Source organism: Mastigoproctus giganteus, chromosome 8, assembly GCF_048544385.1.
Source record: "Mastigoproctus giganteus isolate SK-2022 chromosome 8, ASM4854438v1, whole genome shotgun sequence".
Classification (NCBI taxonomy): Eukaryota; Metazoa; Arthropoda; class Arachnida; order Uropygi; family Thelyphonidae; genus Mastigoproctus; species Mastigoproctus giganteus.
This window is the reverse complement of record NC_143582.1, coordinates 103,326,530-103,345,861: the sequence shown is the minus strand read 5'-3', so window position 1 is coordinate 103,345,861 and position 19,332 is coordinate 103,326,530. Positions and strand designations below refer to the sequence as shown.

The 19,332-nt window shown below is 38.1% G+C and overlaps 1 protein-coding gene across 1 annotated transcript in view; it reads left to right on the top strand.

The window, feature by feature from the left end:
- LOC150081745 (trypsin-2-like) overlaps positions 1–9,796 on the top strand; it is a 68,307-nt gene extending 58,511 nt beyond the window's left edge. The window contains exon 4 of the mRNA XM_090380303.1: positions 9,140–9,796. Within this exon, the coding sequence (XP_090236429.1) occupies positions 9,140–9,796 (657 nt within the window). The remainder of the gene's footprint in view (positions 1–9,139) is intronic.
- The last annotated feature ends 9,536 nt before the right edge of the window (positions 9,797–19,332 follow it).

Sequence of the window (19,332 nt, the reverse complement as noted above, 5' to 3'; positions counted from 1 at the left end):
ATCTTTTAAGGGCACAAAAGGTGATATGATATTAAGAGTAGGAGACCGGCGGAATTACTTAACAAGTACAGGTCAGCATGTTCTAAATCAGCATGTTCGGGAGACAATTAGAGGGAGCAATACTCTTGATTTGATTATCAGTAGTGATTCTTCATGCATTAAGAATCTGCAGATACAGGAACCACTATGTAGCAGTGATCACAGTGTGCTGAAGTGGGATTTACTCAAAGAGGTAACTACCATCACGGGTAAAGGGAAGGGTTATTGCTTTCGTAAAGGCGACTACGATGGTCTGAGACAGTATTTAAATTCTATACAGAGCGACCAACTGATGATGATGTTACCAACAGCAAACTCAAAATGGGAAGCATTTAAAGAACTTATCTTGGAAGCTTCTAGGCTTTACATACCAACTAAGAAATATTGTTCAAGGTTCAGGCGTAAATGGATGTCAGATGAACTAATGAGTCATATGGTAGAGAACAAAAATGCAGAGGATACATATATATTAACATGTGACGCAGAAGCCTATGATAGATATAAGTTGATCTGTAACCAAGTTACAAAGGAGGTTAGGCAGGCGAAGGCAGATTACGAGAAATCTTTGGCAAGGGATGCAAAGAAAAACAGCAAGGAGTTCTTTACTTATGTAAACTCTAGAAGGAAGGGGAAGAATCAGATTGGTCCACTTGATATCGATGGTTCAACTGTTCATGATCCTGCTCAGGTAGCTAACAAACTAAATCAATATTTTGCATCTACATTCACACATGAGGAGTTATTCAGGAAGGGAAATGCCATAGATGAAGTAAACACTGGCAGTGAGCTGATTGGTCTGAAGCCATGGATCGTAAGGTATGGAAGAACATCACAGAGCAAGTCCGAAACCCTGCGGCACCTACAGCAGCATACTGGTTGCGTGGCCAACCGCCTCCCCCAGCTGCCAGCTAAGGAGAGAAGAAGAAGAAGAAGAAGAAGAGCTAGATGATCTTGTAATAATTGAGAGTAAAGTCGAGGAGAAATTGTTGATGATAAATACAAGAAAAGCACCTGGGGTGGATCGGATCTATCCAGTTATATCAAAGGAGGCAGCAAAGGAAGTAAGCAATCCGTTAGCCATAATTATGTCAGCTTCCTTGCACTCAGGGGAGGTACCCACAGACTGGAGATGTGCAAATGTAACTCCAATTCACAAAGGAGGAACAAAGACTGACACAAGTAATTATAGACCTGTGAGTTTAACTTCTGTTCCAGGAAAATTAATGGAAGCACTGGTTAAAGAAGCACAGCAGGATCATCTTGACAAGAATTCAGTTATAGCAAACACACAACATGATTTTGTTAAGGGAAGGTCTTGCCTGACCAATTTGATTGGATACTATGATGTAGTCACAAAAGAATTGGATGCAGGGAATAACTTTGATATTTATATATTTGGATCTTAGAAAGGCTTTTGATACTGTTGCACATGGAAGACTGCTGCACAAATTGGAGCAGGGTGGCATTGGTGGCAAATTGTTGCTATGGATAAAGGGATGGTTGAGTGGCAGAAGACAGAGAGTGGTAAGTAATGGACACTGCTCATCGTGGACGAATGTTATTAGTGGAGTCCCTCAGGGTTCAGTGTTGGGTCCATTGTTGTTTTCTGTATTTATAAATAATATTGATGATGGTATATCAAGCTTAATGCCCAAGTTTGCAGACGATACAAAGTTTGGCAGGGTTGTTAAGGACGCTACTGACGCTTTTGCTGCTGCAACAGCATCTGGAAGGGTTGAGCAGATGGGCTGAGAGGTGGCAAATGAAGTTTAACATTGACAAATGTAAAGTACTACATATGGGAAACAGCAACCCCAGAGCAACTTATCAACTCTGTGGTACTACACTGACAGTGATAGGGAATGAAAAGGACCTGGGGGTAATTGTGCAGGCAGATATAAAGTTCTCTGAGCAGTGCAGACGGGCTGCAAGAGTAGCTAATGGTGTCTTATCAATGATATACAGGAATTTTTCTAGCAAGGATAGGGAGGTGATTATTCCCTTGTATAAGGCAATGGTCAGGCCGCACCGTGAGTACTGTATACCGGTCTGGAGGCCTCATTTCAAGAAGGATTTAAAGCTGCTGGACGAGTACAGAGAAGGGCAACAAGGTTAGTGAACGGAACGAAGGGTTGCTCTTACGAAGAAAGGCTTCAGTTTTGCAAATTACAGTGTCTGGAGACTAGGCACCGGCGAGGTGATCTGATAGAGGTGTACAAAGCCTTGAATGTTTTGAGCATGCTGAATGCTGATGGGATACTGCCTCTTGCTCAGAATAATCACCTGAGAGGGCATAAATTCAAATTGAGGAAAGACAGATGTAGGATAGATGTGCGGAAATTTGCCTTTAGTCAGCGGGTAGTTGGTTGGTGGAACAGACTTCCATCCCCTGTTGTGAAAGTTGATACAGGTATTTCGAACGAACGGAGGGGTGAAGTGGACGGTTTTTTTTTTTTTTTTTTTTTTTGGCTGATGCTGCATAAGTTGCTTTCTTGCATCATATGCCTCTACTAATGCTAATGCTAATGCTAACACCGAGGGCGAAACAAAACCAAGTTTTTTAGATATAGAGGAAACAATATTTGTAATGTGCTTGTGCCAAGAGAGATTAGAAGTCAGGGTAATCCCCAAAAGAGATAGAAAGCGAAGTGTCACATAAGATAAGCATAAAACCTGAAGAATCCTTTTTGTGAGATATAAGAGAAGACTGAATTTTAGAAGGATTGAAATCAATTAAGTTGTCTTTGCCCCACTGGACAGTTATCTGTAGATTGATATTTAAGGAATTGGTAGCGGATAATCGAGAAGTTGAAACTGATTGAGCAGGGCAAGGTTTCTCAAAATGGAAATTGGCATGCAATGTGCTATCATCCACAAAACTATGTATAGCATTTCCAGTCAATGGAAGAAGGTCATTAAAATACAAGAGGAAAAGAGTGGGGGAAAGAACTGAACCATGGGGGACACCAGCATTAGTGGAGAAGTTAGAAGACAGAGAGCCATCTACCATCACCTTCAGTGAGCGATCAGAGAGAAAACTGGATAACCAATTACAAAAAACATACATATATACAGTATATACTTTTTAAAAAAGTACAAACACACACATATTGAAATTAGTTTTCATATTTTTTTTAAAAATGTGACATCCATACACATTTATTATTTTTTAAAAAAACATCAATATGATAACCATGCACTATTCTTAATTATGCCTTTTGGTACAAAGGCAATGAGTGGATTAACATCATAGTATTCTGCTGACAATCTGTCTTTTTTTTTCGCATTTCTAAGTACATCCGAGAGCAGTTCACTTATATTTATATTTGGCAAAACACTGTCACGCACTAAAATTGCTCTTTCTGGGGTCCATGAAATACCGTTTTTCTTAAGGAAAGCCATCAGTAATATTGCACTAATATTGCAGTAATATAGAACGGAGGTTTTTTTGGGAGAGTCAACAGAATAGGGTCTTCGGCCCCAACAAACGGTATCGATACAACAGGGATTGAAGCAGGCACATTTTGTTTATTAAACACCAGGTATTTCTGTAAAGTCTCCAGGTAAAGCTTAACCTTTTCGTTGTCGGATACAGCTTTACTAGTCCGCTTGTCTTTTTTTTTGTAAAACTGTTCTTTTCACCACAGAATCCATCATCTCACGAATATGGTTCCTAGCAGCGGAGCAGCCAGAGTTGTTATTAAACCTTCCTCACTTTGAGATGTCAGTATTTTTTGCTTCGATGACAGAGGCACTGTTTTTTTTTTTTTTTTTTTTTTATCGGAGAGACTTCTTATGGAAGTTCTGAGCGGTCTGATTTTTTATGTATTGAGACGATGTTGTAGGAATGCGTCCGTGTCGCAAATTCAGGCATAGTTCACATACGAAAGAAATTTGTTTGCACTTGTAAGCAAAGATCGGCATTGTCACGGAGAACTGCATGCACTTCTCAGAGCTTTAATAAACCTTTTACAATCTATTCTCATGCTGAAATGAACACTGTTTCGCGAGTGCCTGGGTTGATAAACCACACTGAGACTGATTTCACACAAACACTTCGTTTGCAATCTCTCGTCGTCATCTGTTTGTGGCTTTAAATCGATTTTGATGTACCCCCTCGGCATGCACACTGCTCGGTATATTACTCGACCAAAATGCTTGGTTTCTGGGGATTCATCTGTCTTGCTAAGAACCAAATTTGGGACATGTCGCGTGGATTTTTCAACAACACTAAGTAGTGGCAATTTAGACTTATAATCCTGGCTTCTTTTCATTTAGAAAATAAATTTTGTGTCAGCAAAAACACAGATCAATTAAGGCGGTGCGAGCCGCATGTAAACAGGTCCGAAATTTGACGCGATGTCGTAGCTTCCTTGAATAGATCGTCGATCACAAGTAAATTTCCAGTATCGGAATGAAAATCTATATCCTCCAATCCTTTGCAAAATTCTATATGAGGACTTTTTCTCTCTGCAAATCGCTGTACATCTGGTGAGGTTCAGCAAACAGGTACACTATCCTTTCAACATTTGTGCTGATGAGACGGTCTCTGTTACATAGAATTTGAGAGACTAGTGTAGTTTTACCACTCTGACTTGGTCTACTAATTATTGATGTAAAGGGATGAATTAATTTTCCTTCCATTCAAACGGGTAACTTAGGTAGCTGTTCGAGTCGGCTCCTCGCTTGTTATAGGAATAACGAAAATTTTTTTCGTTGTCTCTATTTAAAATCTTCGGATCTATGTTCCTCTTAATCTGACCTTTCAGCGGTTAGATGGGGATGACATATGCTTTGGACCAAAACCAAAGGAAAGTTGAAGAGTAATTACTTCAAGCTGCATATATTGTAATAACTCTGTTCTGGATTGTGCCACTCTCACAAATGCTTCTAAGATTCTGCGTACTGTAAGTTCGTTTTCAGTCATAAGAGGCAAGTTGATTGAATTACTTAGTGCTGGGCTAGAAATTGCCAATCTGATATAATTAAATGGTGGCAGTTCGTCCCTCACCTGTTTTAGTAGGCTTTGAAATAGAGCCAATTTAGCATTCTCTTTGCAAAGGATCATTGCCTTGAAGGTTTTCAATTTTAACTATGTAGCTGGAAAAATTTGTTTTATACTTTGGAGAACATTTCCTTCTGCTAGAAAAACAGTGTATACCCCCGAAATTTCAGTAAACAGCAATGGAACGATCAAAACTAGGACACTTACCAGAAAAGCACTGCAGAAGTCTTTGACTCTGATTGAAACTGCTCCAATAAAAAGGCTACTCTGCATTCCCCCCCCCCCTCTAATTTCGGTCATGGGCGCTAGATGGTAGCACCATCCAAATACTGAGAGAAAAACGTAGTCAGATCAGATAATTGACACAGTAAACATTAACTTATTTTTTTAAACAAACATCTGGGTTATCAGAATAACTTTTCAGACATAAAATATATCCCAACAACAGCCAGCACTACGTTTGCCCTCACAATGAAACAGATGACTTAAATAAATAAATAAATGGGTCTAAGTAATAGATGAGAAGTTTCCTGTATTCGCTATCCTCTTATATGTGTAAAAAACAACATATGTATTAATTTACACTTGATTGGTTGACACACTTTATTCAATTAAGATAAGAATGATCACCTGATCCAGCTCCCATACGTCCTGTGTCCCACATCCTTGTTCTCCCCAAACATCTGTTGGTCAAATATGACTGGAATTCCATTACTTCACTTAATTGACATTTGCATTAGACCTGTGACCCACATTCCCCCATAAAAGGACTTGGGGACCTGTATATGTGTCTATGACCTACACACCTGTGACCCAAATCCTTGTTCTCCCAGACTTGGGACCACCATCGCCAGAGGGCAATGTATGTCGCTACACTATCACTTGTTCTACTACTGTAGTTATTCTTATTTATTTATGTAATTTCTGATATTTTTTATTTTGTGTAACTATACATGTGTTCCTATTTAATAAGTTATGTTCGATGCATGTATGAGCCACCCTACTAGATAACTTTTGTAGTTTTGATTAATAAACTGATAATAATAATAATATACACATTTTTCTTTTTTTTCTCTTTTTTTTTTTTTTTAGGTCCTAGCCGCCGAAATCTCAGGAAACTAAGCGGCAGGACCTGCCAGTTTAACTAAGTCTACTGGGTTCCTGGTCTGCCTCCACAGGGCGAAAGTGGGGCAACGTTGGGCCTCAGTAGGGGTCCAGAGGCTAAATGACCAGATGAACAATAGTACACGACATTATACATGTACAAGCCCACACACTTTTAAATCTCTGGCATTCCCAGCAAACTGGTTCACCCACAATGAAAGCAACGCGGAGATGGGGGGAAACTCCTGTGCCGCATGACATCAACATACTTTACACTTTTACTTCACTGAGCAACATTCATCCCTACTGTAACCTTCAGCGCCGGAGCCTCGTTTAACAGGATCCAGAATAAAACATTTAGAAATAAATTAATTTTTATACAAAGGAGCATACAGGATACAGAATAAAACATTTAGAAATAAATTAATTTTTATACAAAGGAGCATACTGTTTTGGTACCTTGGCTTCAGTGTGCTACGCACTGCTGCTCCTTCGCACCTGACTACTGAGGCTCCATAATTTATTTAAACTTTGTGTGATATGCTGAGTGTAAATATGTTCTGATGTAACCATATCAGCTTAGTTTCACTTCTACTATTATGTTTTATTCTGAGCGTAAATATGTTCTGTTTAGTGATGTAGTTTTAGTTTTAATGTTTTAAGACTCGGTTTGTTTAGTCACATCTCCTTGCTCTGTTTGGGTCAAAAAGAGGTTTTTGACCTCCCGCTTTTTTTTTTTTTTTTTTTTTTTCCTGAGTATGGGATATCTGTCTTATTCTGAGGACTTACAAGTCTGGTTGTTGAGGCCTTCCTCCACACTGACAGGATGAGATGTTATGAAGGCTTTTTGGTTTTGCCTCTTGCTGAAATGTTATATATTATAACATTTCAGCAAGAGGCAAAATGTTATATATTCTATATTATAAATTCAGTGCCTTGTATGAAAACTACAGAGTTAAAGGGCGCAGTTGAATAAACGTTCCTGGTGCGGTCAAACCTATGACATACATACTCTAGCCAACTGAGTATGTTTAGGACCTACTGGAAAAAGACATTCGATGTTACGACCATCCAACTGGCAATGTGTGGGCATTACTGGACACATTGTGCAATGCATGGATAGCACTGCCGCAGGACCTTCCCCCCTGCAACAACTTGTGGATTCCATGCCAAGACGTGCACAATACTGTATGGCAAAAATATTAGGTAGGCGTTGCTAAATGCAAAGACAACTCAGTACCTACAGCTCATTATGCACAATCTCCGCCATAAGGAGACTTAAAAAATGAAAAGAGGGCAAACCGATGACCAGGAAATGCAGGTCAACAGGTAGACAAGAGGCACATGAACTAGAACCAGCAGCCAAAGCAGGCCTCATATTCTGAATAGGCACTCCCACGTTACAGCTACATCAATAGATATCAGTAGAAGTTATTCGACATATTCAACACATCAAGCGGATGAAACAGGGGAAGCGCTCATAAAAACCAGCCTATAAGCTATGTGTGTGGCAAACTTCCTGTGGTCACATTCAAAGTTTTTGGATGTCAGGCAATATTTGGGTAGGGAGGAATCTTTGAGTGTGTTTGGTAACAAAGAAGGAAGCAATCTGAAACAACTGTGGAGACCTCAACGAGCATGTATACCAAGCAGTTAGCATCTTAACTGAAAATACTTACCTTTTCTCCCTAATGAGTTCTGGAATTGGGAATCGGGCGAGATAGCCATCTCGGTCATAGTCATCAGCTGCGGGGGAGATTAAATTTCCATATCGCCTACTACAAGAACACATTCAGCAGTGAAGACTCTTTTTAGTGTGTAGGAGTGGCAAAACCTCAGACTTCGGAACCACAAAGAAGTGATAGGAAAAATGTCGGTGACGAAGTACCGCAATCAAAAGAGGAACACCTTACGTGCAGTTGATTTTTAGTTTTCCAACGGAGACAAGCATATTTTGGGAGAAGTTATTCGACATATTGTTGGAATAGAAGCTTGGGGGTTTATAATGAGTCCAAGGTTACAGTGAGATGAAACAGTATTTATGGGTATTAAACTTATTGAAGAGATAATGGTGGATGGGGCATTTTTCCATGAAAACGTTATTTGTGCAGATTGTTCGGAATGTGAATTGGAGGTGCCGAATTTTGAAGGATTTTATTGATCGTGAGAGTAAGGAGAGAAGAAGAAGAAGAACTCTTTATTGTATACAGAAGGCATATTGCTGTATCTTTCTCTAGTAGCTGAGGCCACAAGATGCAGAGGTCTAAATTTGCTAATTTCGTAAGCAGAGTAATTTTTTGGTAGAGGTCTAATAGTTTAGTAATTCCAAGCTGAAGGGAAGTAATGTTCTTTTAGAATTCGATTTTAGACATTAAGGAGATGTTTAAGAATGAATGTAGTTAAGGTTTTTTTTGAGGATGAAACGAAATATCCTCTTATCTCCCATGGTGGCAGAACGCCTGTGTGGCAAACAGTATCAATACAATGAAGAGGAGTGAAGTGTTGGAATATATCCGGGGGACTTCCAGCATAGATATCAGAAGAGAGCTTGATCATGCCAAGAATCAGTATCAAAGCAATTAACAAGGTCCGACATCTTCGAGTTATAAAAGGGCCTACCTTTCTTATGAGTAATTTGCATATGCTATAAAGAAACACAGGAAACTGAAATTTTAATTATAATATTTACCAGTTTAGTGTATACATGTAAATAGTCAGCAGCATAATAAATATTTTATTAATTATTTTTTATGCCCGCCTGATTATTCACGAGATAAACATACGTTGCCCGATATAGCATTGCAATAGGAACCCTCCCCCTGCAAAACCAGTGTATTTAAAATGACTAGTCATGGAGTCTTTTGTCATATGAACGTAGAAATGAAGTTCTCTGATTATATTAGAATATTAAGATACACTAGAGATTCTATCATTTTGGTTAACGTATGTTTTTTTTATGTATTATTAATCATTTTATTTCATTTTTGATAGGTGGTTATTTTGACCAAACACCACGAGCCATTTTGTGGAGGGACGTTAATAACAGAACAGTGGGTGCTAACAGCTGCTCATTGTGTGAAGCGCAAACTTTTTGTGAGGGCTGGTGAATATGATCTATCTGACAGAGATGGAGACGAACAAGAGGAGAGAGTTGCTGATTATTTTGTCCATCCCGATTATAACCCCGTGACAGTGGACAGTGATGTTGCGTTACTGAAGCTGAAATCTCCACTTACTCTTAACCAATACGTGCGACCTGTGTGTTTGCCTGCTTTAGGATCCGCAACTCCAACGTTTGGTAGGGGTATAATACTTGGATGGGGAAAGAGACGAAACACTGCTGTGTTTGGTACAGATGTTCTCCACCAAGCCGAAGTACCAATTGTAGATAGTGAAGAGTGTCGTTCTGTCTATGGTACTTATTCAATAACCGACAACATGATGTGTGCTGGATACAAAATTGGACGTGTAGATTCCTGTGCCGGCGATAGTGGGGGTCCTTTGCTGTATATGGTCAGCGGAAAATGGGAAATACACGGTATTACAAGTTTTGGAGAGGGTTGTGGACGTAAGAACAGGTATGGTATTTATGCCAGGATACCAAATTTTGTTAGATGGATCAGAAGAACAGTTGCAAGACATTCCTAAGACAAACTTTGTTTCTTGTATATATGTATATTTGTAATTAATTTTGTTTAATCTACTGTTACGAGTCTAATTAGAATGAATCAGTTATGAGCAATGATTTCTACATTCGCTGAAGGTGAGCTATAAAGGTAGCTAAATATTGTGTTGCCCTGACCGTAAGGATAATTCTTTGAACACTATGATCAAAAACGTCTGAAAACACACTGAAGCTATACTGCGAACTTAGTAACTTTAAATCTATTCCCTCCCCTTTGGTCATTAGTATGTAAGTTTTTTTTTTTTTTTTTTTTTTTGCTTTTTTAAAAGTTCTTTACATTGTAAAAAGAATTTCATAAATGATGCATTCTTTAATGGGAAGTTTAAAAGAAATTAAATCGTATAATATCACACAACATCATCCAGTGGTATACTATAATTACAGTTGGATCAGAGAAAGTAAATATCGACAGCAGCCTGTTGGCATTACTCCACATGACTTGTGGCATAATGCAAGCCATGACTAGGAACAATGGATGGAAACAAAAGGAAACAATGGGTAATAGCGGCGCTACTCAGTGTAGTTCGCCTGAACTGGTCAATTGTTGCTTATACACCTCAGAAGTATTATGTAGCGAAGTTTACCACGTAGAAAGGTGGTAAGAAGTGACGTTCATTGCTTGAAAAAGGACTATATCACCTACATTTGTTTTCTACTGTTAGCAGAACAAGAACCATTAACCAAATCAAACCATGTTACAAGTGGTATATGGACATTTAGTTTTTCATTGTTACTGCATTTATTTTTTAATTTTGTTCATAAGATCAGTTATATAAAATACATTACAATTTAAGGATATTTTAAAGGCATATGGTGTTGTTCAATAATAACTAAACCATAACCACAATAACAAAACACTCACATATCATTACAACAGAATATCCAATGGTTTATTCCCCTTAATCAGGTTCAAAAGAGAAACAAAATTGATTTGCAGTCCTTTTTTCTTTTTTTCTTTTTTTTAATTTATTGAATCATGAACAAAGAACACTAAATAACAACAATAAATCTTTGAACATCCAGTAAGTTTGCATTAAGATGCACTGTCTCTGCCTGAAAGAAGACAAGCTCTCACAGGGGTATCTTCGATAACCAGCAAGCTGCTAAATTAGAAATTTCTACAACTGTCAAAAGATTAGAATTTACTTTGAAAGGCACGAACATCAACAAATTGGAGCCCCAAAGGAGCCCTACTGGCAGATATGTGCAGTCATATAGTAAGTTTATTGCCTTGTCTTTTATTGTTCATTCCTTTCTAGTGATTCTTGGGATCATCCCAATAAAATTGTCTATTTTCTCAGAGATGTTTGTAATGTGGGTTACAAATTTCAAGTTTCTATTCAGGTATATACCTAAATTTTGCAAAGTTTTTAACGACTGCAAACTGACACTTTCATTTGAGATGCGCGGATTCCTAAGTTCCCCTTTAGTAACATGATCTTCAAGGTTGATCTAGACATATCTAGTTTGTGTAATTTAGACTATTCATTGAGCGCATTCAATAGATCGTTTGTTCTGCTCTCCAATTGCCACCGTCCATCACCTTCAACAAGTATGACCACGTATTCAGCATAAGTAATCATATCCACATAACTGAAATCCTCTTGTTGCTAGTTCTCAAAGGCAGGGTTCCACGCTATTGGACCAAACACAGACTCCTGCAAATATTTCCATGTTACATGTCTTGGTATTCATTCGTATGAATACTTGGCACTCACTGTCTGGTCTCTAACATAGCCTTTCACCACATTATAAATGTTTGATGAGCATTTTGCCAGATACAAAACCATGAAATACTTATTTCAACAAATTCTGTCAAAGGCACCACTGATGTCAAGAAATAAATAACCCAATGATGTACTTTGAGTTTGAACTGCTTACGTTTTTTATCACGGTAATTTATCATCCATTTCCTGTTCTGCTGTAAATCCACACTGCTTACTAGATAGTGGGAGGCTTTCCGTTGTGTTTTTCAATATCCTGTCGGCTAATAGCCATTCTATATTTTACCAAGGCCTGGCAGTACTGCAATCGGATGGAAGAATCCTCATTCATTTCTCGGTTTGTCAGGAGATTTCAGCAAAATCTTTAACAATGTATCCTTCATAGTATTGGCAAAATGCCATCCTGAAAACAAGCATTTAATGCTCTCTGATAATGAGGAGGCACGTTCCACAGCCGTTTAACACCTCACTTTCAATCGGAACCATACCAGGGCATTTATTGTTTCTTATGTGACTTAAAGCATTTCCTAGTTTATTCAATGTAAAAGGATCTTCAATTTTGTTAATGACTGAAGAAACTGTTTGCTGAACTGAATGATTTTCATTTAGTTACTTCAATAGAATATGACTCTGATATTTACCATTGTTAATGCTTCCTTGGCTGACTAGATTGTCCAGTATTGCTGTCTGAACGTAACGTTTCATTTTCTTCTGTCTATTATTCCTTATGGAATAATTGATATCTCCTGCTGATGATTTGAGTATCTTTAATGCAAAGTTTATATAGAGTCCGATTCCGTGAAGTTTTAAACAATTCGCTCTGTGTCTTAAACTTCTGCGTTGCAATCAAATGCTGGTAATTAAGCTTCAAGCAAACATATTCTTTCTTGTGCTCTGATGTTACTGCATGATCACCAACACGCTTTCAACGTTGATATTTCTTTCGGGCTTTGTTCACTCCACTTAGGTAAGATGCATTAATAAAAAAAAATAATAATAAAATGTTCTTGTTTATACTCCAGCAGGACCACCAGGTCAGTGGAGTTTACAATAAGGAGCGCGAATGCAGTAACAGACGCTCTTTGAGTAGACCGGGGTTTAAGCCTGTGACTACTAAATACGATTAACGTTTGTATTGATGATTCATTGTAAACTCCACTGACATGGTGGTCGTGCCGGAGTATAAACAAGAACATTTTTTTTTTTTTTTTGTATTAATGCTATACTACTGCTGATTCATAAAGCAATTTTTATACCAAGTCCACCAAATAATTCCCCTTTCATACCTGCTGAAGTAATGTGTGATATATTACTCAATCTCGCTAGAATTTCGTTACCACTTTGCACATTTTATCAAAACGCCTTAATTGTCTTAGCGCATCAACGACTTAGGCTATATTGCTCATATATAATACATATAGGGACAGCTGTAAATTTTCTGTTTTCAGAACGAAAAGCCATGAAACAGAAACAGACTAATTCAGCTACTTTGTGAAAAAAGACGTATAAAAATTCCTCGTGTCATTGACTATATTCGAAATCAAGTTTGTTTCCTCCCTTGTGTGGGGAGGAAAATGATTATACCAACTGTACTGACTATTGTCTTTCAATTGTCTTGACTATTGTCCCCGAACTGCCCCTAACCCTTGGCATTGCCAAAAACTCCTATGTCAAAGCTAATTGCACAATGATTACCGCTTTTACCCAATTAGATACCATATTCCGTCTCAAAGAATTTACGAGGATTACATTTATTTTTGAGGCCCCATTAACAGTCCAGAATGTGTACTCTTGCTCTGACTGATTAAATACCACTAAGTCCAGGGCTATTATCAGTTCATCCAAGAGTCGTCCTCTTTCGTCGGTGATCCCACCATACCATGACTCACTCTTAGCATTAGAATCCACTTTTATAAATACTGGCTTAGTATTCAACACTTTACAAAAAAAAAAAAAAAAAAAACGCCGTGTGTGCCCTGTACGCACGAAAGATGTTTTATTTTACTTGAAAACATCCTTGGCTTGGACGAGGTTAAAGGGATTTTGTATGAAAAGAATCGAACACGTTTAACATTTTAAAGCATATAATTATTTTTCGACAGTTTCATGAATTTGAGGTTACAATGGTTACTACTTGCAATGGGTTTGTGATAGGTAAAATATGATACAATTATACTTGAGATTGTATAGCGTGTAAATGTCTTTGAAACACAGCATAGAATTAATTATAGTTCCATGATTAGTAGTCGATACACTTCTAGAAGTATTTAATATTAGTCCAAATTTATTTTCTAAGAAATTAGTCAAAAGTTTGGATTGAGTATCGGTAAAATTAACGTTGAAATCTCTACTAAGTGTCACTGGTATCCGGTCACATTTCTTGTGAGAAAATTGTTGTAACAATGCAACTCCTTCAAACGTGTAAGGAAGTAAAACGAAATGGATGAATTCAATGATGTGTTAGATCTTTTGGTTAATTGAAATGTAAACGACAATATCGTTTGACCATCAGGTAAGCATTCAGCTGCTCAAATTTCTCCAACAGGTTTAAAACTCACGGATTTGCCAACAGTTTGTCAATAAATCACTTCCATATGAGAAGTAACAACATGAGTACGATTTTCTCTCTTATGATAAACCGCTACACCACCATCTTGTTGATCTTCTCGTTTTAATTGAACGACACAATCGAAGTTAGATATGCTCACTTCTTTGTTATTTAGCCACGTTTCAGAAAGTAAAGTAAATTGGGTAGTTGTGTGATGCATCAGTGAGATCGTCACTGTGAGCACGTAAACTTTGACAATTTAACGTTGGAATGGAAAAATCTTGTCGTTTACTCATGAACTCCTATAAAGTATCTTGCATGGTAAATAGAGAATTACTCGACAACCTAGTCATTTCATCTTGAAGTGCTAGTTTGATACATCCATGTATCAAACACAGTCCATGATAATTTTTTTTTTATCCATTTGAGGCAATAATGTAAAGATCATTGATATCGATAATTCGAGATAATGCAATATAAACTAGTTGTTGTCCGTGATATTTCTCGTATTCATAAACTATGGAATCTAAAGTACCTCCCTGATAATTTTTCGTTTAGCCGAGATCGTTCTATTGTTATTCAACGAAACACTCGTACTTCTTCTTGCGATCGGTACGGCTTCTAAATCGATTTCTGTAGCCATAGCAAACAGACGAGCCTTCGTTCTAGCAGGTCCCTCAAAGTCGAAGCTGGTTGTTGCAGCTGTCTAGTCGGGTCAGGAATCAATTGAAAATCCTCAGGTAATTCTTTTGAACTCAAATCTTCAGTAAGTTCTTGAATATAATTTCGTGATGTCGACGGTCCTGCTTCTTGATGAGAAGTCGACGTAAAAGGATGATGATGATCTTGAGAAGCAGATTTTATTAAACTCTGCATTTTTTTTTTTTTTTCCCGTTCTCTATGTTTTTGACCTCTTTCTTTTGTCGACATGGAAAGCTTCTCCGGTGGCTTTCAAGCTTTTATTATTGCATACTTCTCTCGATTTCCCTCAGCTGGAGTTTTGGCCATCTTCCAAATAATTTTATAGGTATTTTTACAATACAGTAGTTAACGAAATTCATTTGTAGACTAATATAACGTCGCCGTAGCCTTGTGGTCAGGCGCGCGGGTGCACACGTGCCTTGAGTAACCGGGGTTCAAGCCCGTGACTGCTGAATACGGCGCTGTTTCTTGCATTCTGTCTATCTTGTGAACCCCTCTGACCGTTTGGTCGTCCCGGAGTATAAATAGAAAATTTATTTATTTTTACTGCAAGAAGTTATTGTTTGTTGAAGTGATTGTTTTATTGTTGCGTTCTTGAATCAAAGCCGTTTCAATTTTAAGCAATGAAATAGTCTTGTGTGAAAGAATATTCCAAGAACATTTCCGTATCTTAGTATGAACTTACTCTACTGAATAAACTACTAACCCTACAGAATCAACTACTAACCCTACCGAATCACCGTTAGTGACCGAATTAGCGCTATTTAGAAAGTGACGTCATTTGTGTCATTTAAAATCTAAACGGTCAGCTTTCTTCATTACCAATCAATTGCATCATTTCAGTTACAAGAAAATTTCGATTTTGCTCCAGTGCCGCCCTAGATGTGGACCTGCAGATCTACATATATGCTTTATTTATAGGAAAGCTAATAACGTGTGCTGAAGTCTACCTTTTTATGGCAGCCATTTAACACTCTCCACCAGTTTTTGGAAATGTCCTCCGATATTTTCCGAAATTTGTCCTTCAAAATGACCTGATCAGTACGTTTTTTTTGGCAATCTCTCCTGACACACACTCGACGTTTGAATTCATCCGAGTGGTTCTCTGTAGGATTGGGATGAGGGCTCAGTCTTTCGGACGCTCATGTCCTTTAATCAGTCTGTCACAATGCGAGCAGTAATGTCTCAATGTACAGGACATCTAGATAAACCTCAGCATTCATCAAAGAGCGATTTGTCCCAAGCTAACCCTTGAAAACCGGCCCCAGACCATCACGTTGCCTCCGGTACACTTCACAGTCGAGACTATACAAGTATAGCAGGTAGCTTTCGCCGGGCATCTGTCGCACTCAATGATGACCATGTACCGTGATTGTCATTCCAAAGCCCAGCTCTCCATTAGTAGTAGTAGTGGCATGTGATGCAAGAAAGCAAATGTATGAGTTTATGCAGCATCAGCCAAAAAAAAAAAAAAAAATCACACCATTCCCTCCAAATGCCTGTCCAGTTCCTCCTTAAATTTATTCAACCTATCAACTTCCACAACGACAGATGGAAGTTTGTTCCAGCAATTAACCACCCGCTGGCTAAAGGAAAATTTCCGCACATCTATTCTACATCTGTCTTTTCTTAATTTGAATTTATGCCCCCTTAGATTCGTAATCTGAACAAGTGGAAGGATCCCATCAGAATTCAGCGTCCTCAACCCATTCAAGGCCTTATATACCTCAATCAGATCACCGCGCAGGTGCCTAGTCTCCAGCTACTGGAATTTGCAGAACTTAAGCCTCTCTTGGTAAGAGGAACCCTTCATTCCCCTCACCAATCTTGTTGCCTTCTCTATACACGCTCAAGTAAATCCTTCCTAAAATGAGGCCTCCAGACCTGTATGCAGTACTCAAGCCGTGGCCTGACCATTGCCTTATACAGAGGGATAATCACCTCCTTTTCCCTGCTAGCAAAATTCCTATATATCATTGACAAAACCCCATGACCTGCCCTGGCAGCCTGTCTGCATTGCTCAGAAAACTTCATATCTGCCTGCACAATTACTCCCAGGTCTTTTTCATTTTCTACCACCTTAAGTGTAGTACCACACAGTTGGTACGTTTCTCTGGGGTTACTTTTACCCATATGTAGTACTTTGCATTTGTCAAGGTTAAACTTCAGTTGCCACTTCTTAGCCCATATGCCCAAATTATCTAGATCATGTTGCAGTAGCACACTGCTATTACTGTCATTAACAACCCTGCCAACCTTTGTATCATCTGCAAACTTCGACATTAAGCCTGATATACCTTCATCAATATCATTGATAAATATACAAAACAACAGTGGACCTAACACCGAACCCTGTGGGACTCCACTAATAACATTAGTCCACGAAGAGCAGCACCCATTGATTACCACCCTCTGTCTTCTAGCACTTAACCATCCTTTTATCCATTGTAGCAACTTACCCTTAATACCACTCTGCTCCAATTTGTACAATAGTCTTCCTTGCGCAACAGTGTCAAAAGCTTTCCTGAAATCCAAATATATGATATCAAAATTATTTTTCGCATCCAGTTCCTTTGTAACCACATCATAATATCCTATCAAATTTGTGAGACAAGACTTTCCCTTAACAAACCCATGCTGTGTCTGAATTATTGCTGCAGTCTTGTCCAGATGATCCTGCAATGCATCTTTAACCAGCGACTCCATTATTTTACCCGGAACAGAAGTTAAACTAACTGGTCTGTAATTAATCGTGTCACCCTTCGATCCCCCTTTGTGAATTGGGGATACATTTGCACATCTCCAGTCCGTGGGAACCTCCCCTGAGTCCAAGGATGCTCTCATAATGATGACTAAGGGTTTGCTTAGTTGCTTTGCCGCCTCCTTTAATATAACTGGATAGATCCCATCCACCCCAGGTGCTTTTCTTACGTTTAACTTCAACAATTTCTCTTCCACTTTGCTCTCAGTTATTACAAAATCATTAAGTATCTTGCTAGAATTTGATAACCTTCTGCCATTTTCAAACCTTAATAATTCCTCACGTGTGAATGTAGATGCAAAATACTCATTCAGTTTGTTTGCTATCTGAGCACGATCATCAACAGTCGAACCATCGATGTCAAGTGGACCAATTAGATTCATCCCGTTCCTTTTAGAGTTTATATAAGTAAAGAAATCCTTATTGGTCTATGTCCCAATAACGGCGGGTCTTACACCAAGCTAAGCGGTGTTTGGCATTAGTCGGGGGGGGGGGAGGGAATTCCTGTGACGGAAAATTGAGGAAATCAGTTTATTTCATGAGTTTGGGCAAGCACGAAATATATTTCCATGTATGGAAAAATTACTAAACGTCGCTTCTTTCCTTTTGCACATTCTACTCGTGTGCCTAAAATTCTGCCAATAAAGCGATAGAACATCTAAATAAAAATTCTTTGTTTTTATTGTAGATGCCCTGATACGGCTGGATACTTCCAGTTCCCAATTAAAGAAAAAAAAAAAAAACATGCTACCTTTCCCATGAAAGTCTATTTTTTTTGGACATAGTCTCTGTTTTCTCCCTATTTCTTAATACTTTCACTGCTTTTTTGAATATCACTGTTCCGTATATTTTTTTTATTAAATGAAGAAACATTCCTATAATTTTCCTTGGAGAAGCGCTATAAGAACTGAAGTGAATTTCTTGAAAAAGAACTATAGCACCTATATTTTTTCTGCTCTTAATCAAATGAAGCCATTTTTCAAGTGGTATACACTGAGTGATCACTGAATTATGACCACCTACTTAATACTTCGTAGGTTACTTTTACCCTCAATACCTTTGCCCTCAGTACAGCAGCTATCCGACGTGGCATTGATTCAACAAGATGTCGGAAGGTTTCTGAAGGTATGGACAACCAAGCTGTGTGTAATGCGGTCAGCAATGGAGGTATGGAGGTGATTGGAAGGCGTTTGTTAGAAACGGTCATGGAGATTTGTTTAAGTTCGACATTTTTTTTTTTTTTTGGATTGCAAACTCATATTGCTCTGCACGTTAACAAAACGTTAACGATCCGATGGTTAATTTTGATACCCATCGGATGATTCAAATTAAAATTAACATGAAGTCCAGAGTGTCTTTTTCCTGAACACCGACATCCATAACATAGCTTGATAATAAAATAAAATAATAATAATAATAATAAAAAAAAAAAACATCTGAAAGCATATGCAAGCAATACTTCGAACTTTCCAGTAGTTTTAAATCGATTTCTCTCTTCTTTGATCACTAATGCAGAATTTTTTTTTTTCTTTCTTTTTTCTCGAATTAATAATTATCAATGCATTCATGATGGGAAGTTTAAAACAAATGAAATCGTATAATATCTTACAACACAAACAGTGCTATACTGTAATTATAGTTGTATCTGATGAAGTAAACATCATCAGTAGTCCGTTCACTCCGTCAACTGCTATTTACTTAACTGCACATCACACGTAAATAGAAAATAATGGCTTATAGTGGGTCGTCTATTCGCTGTCGTTT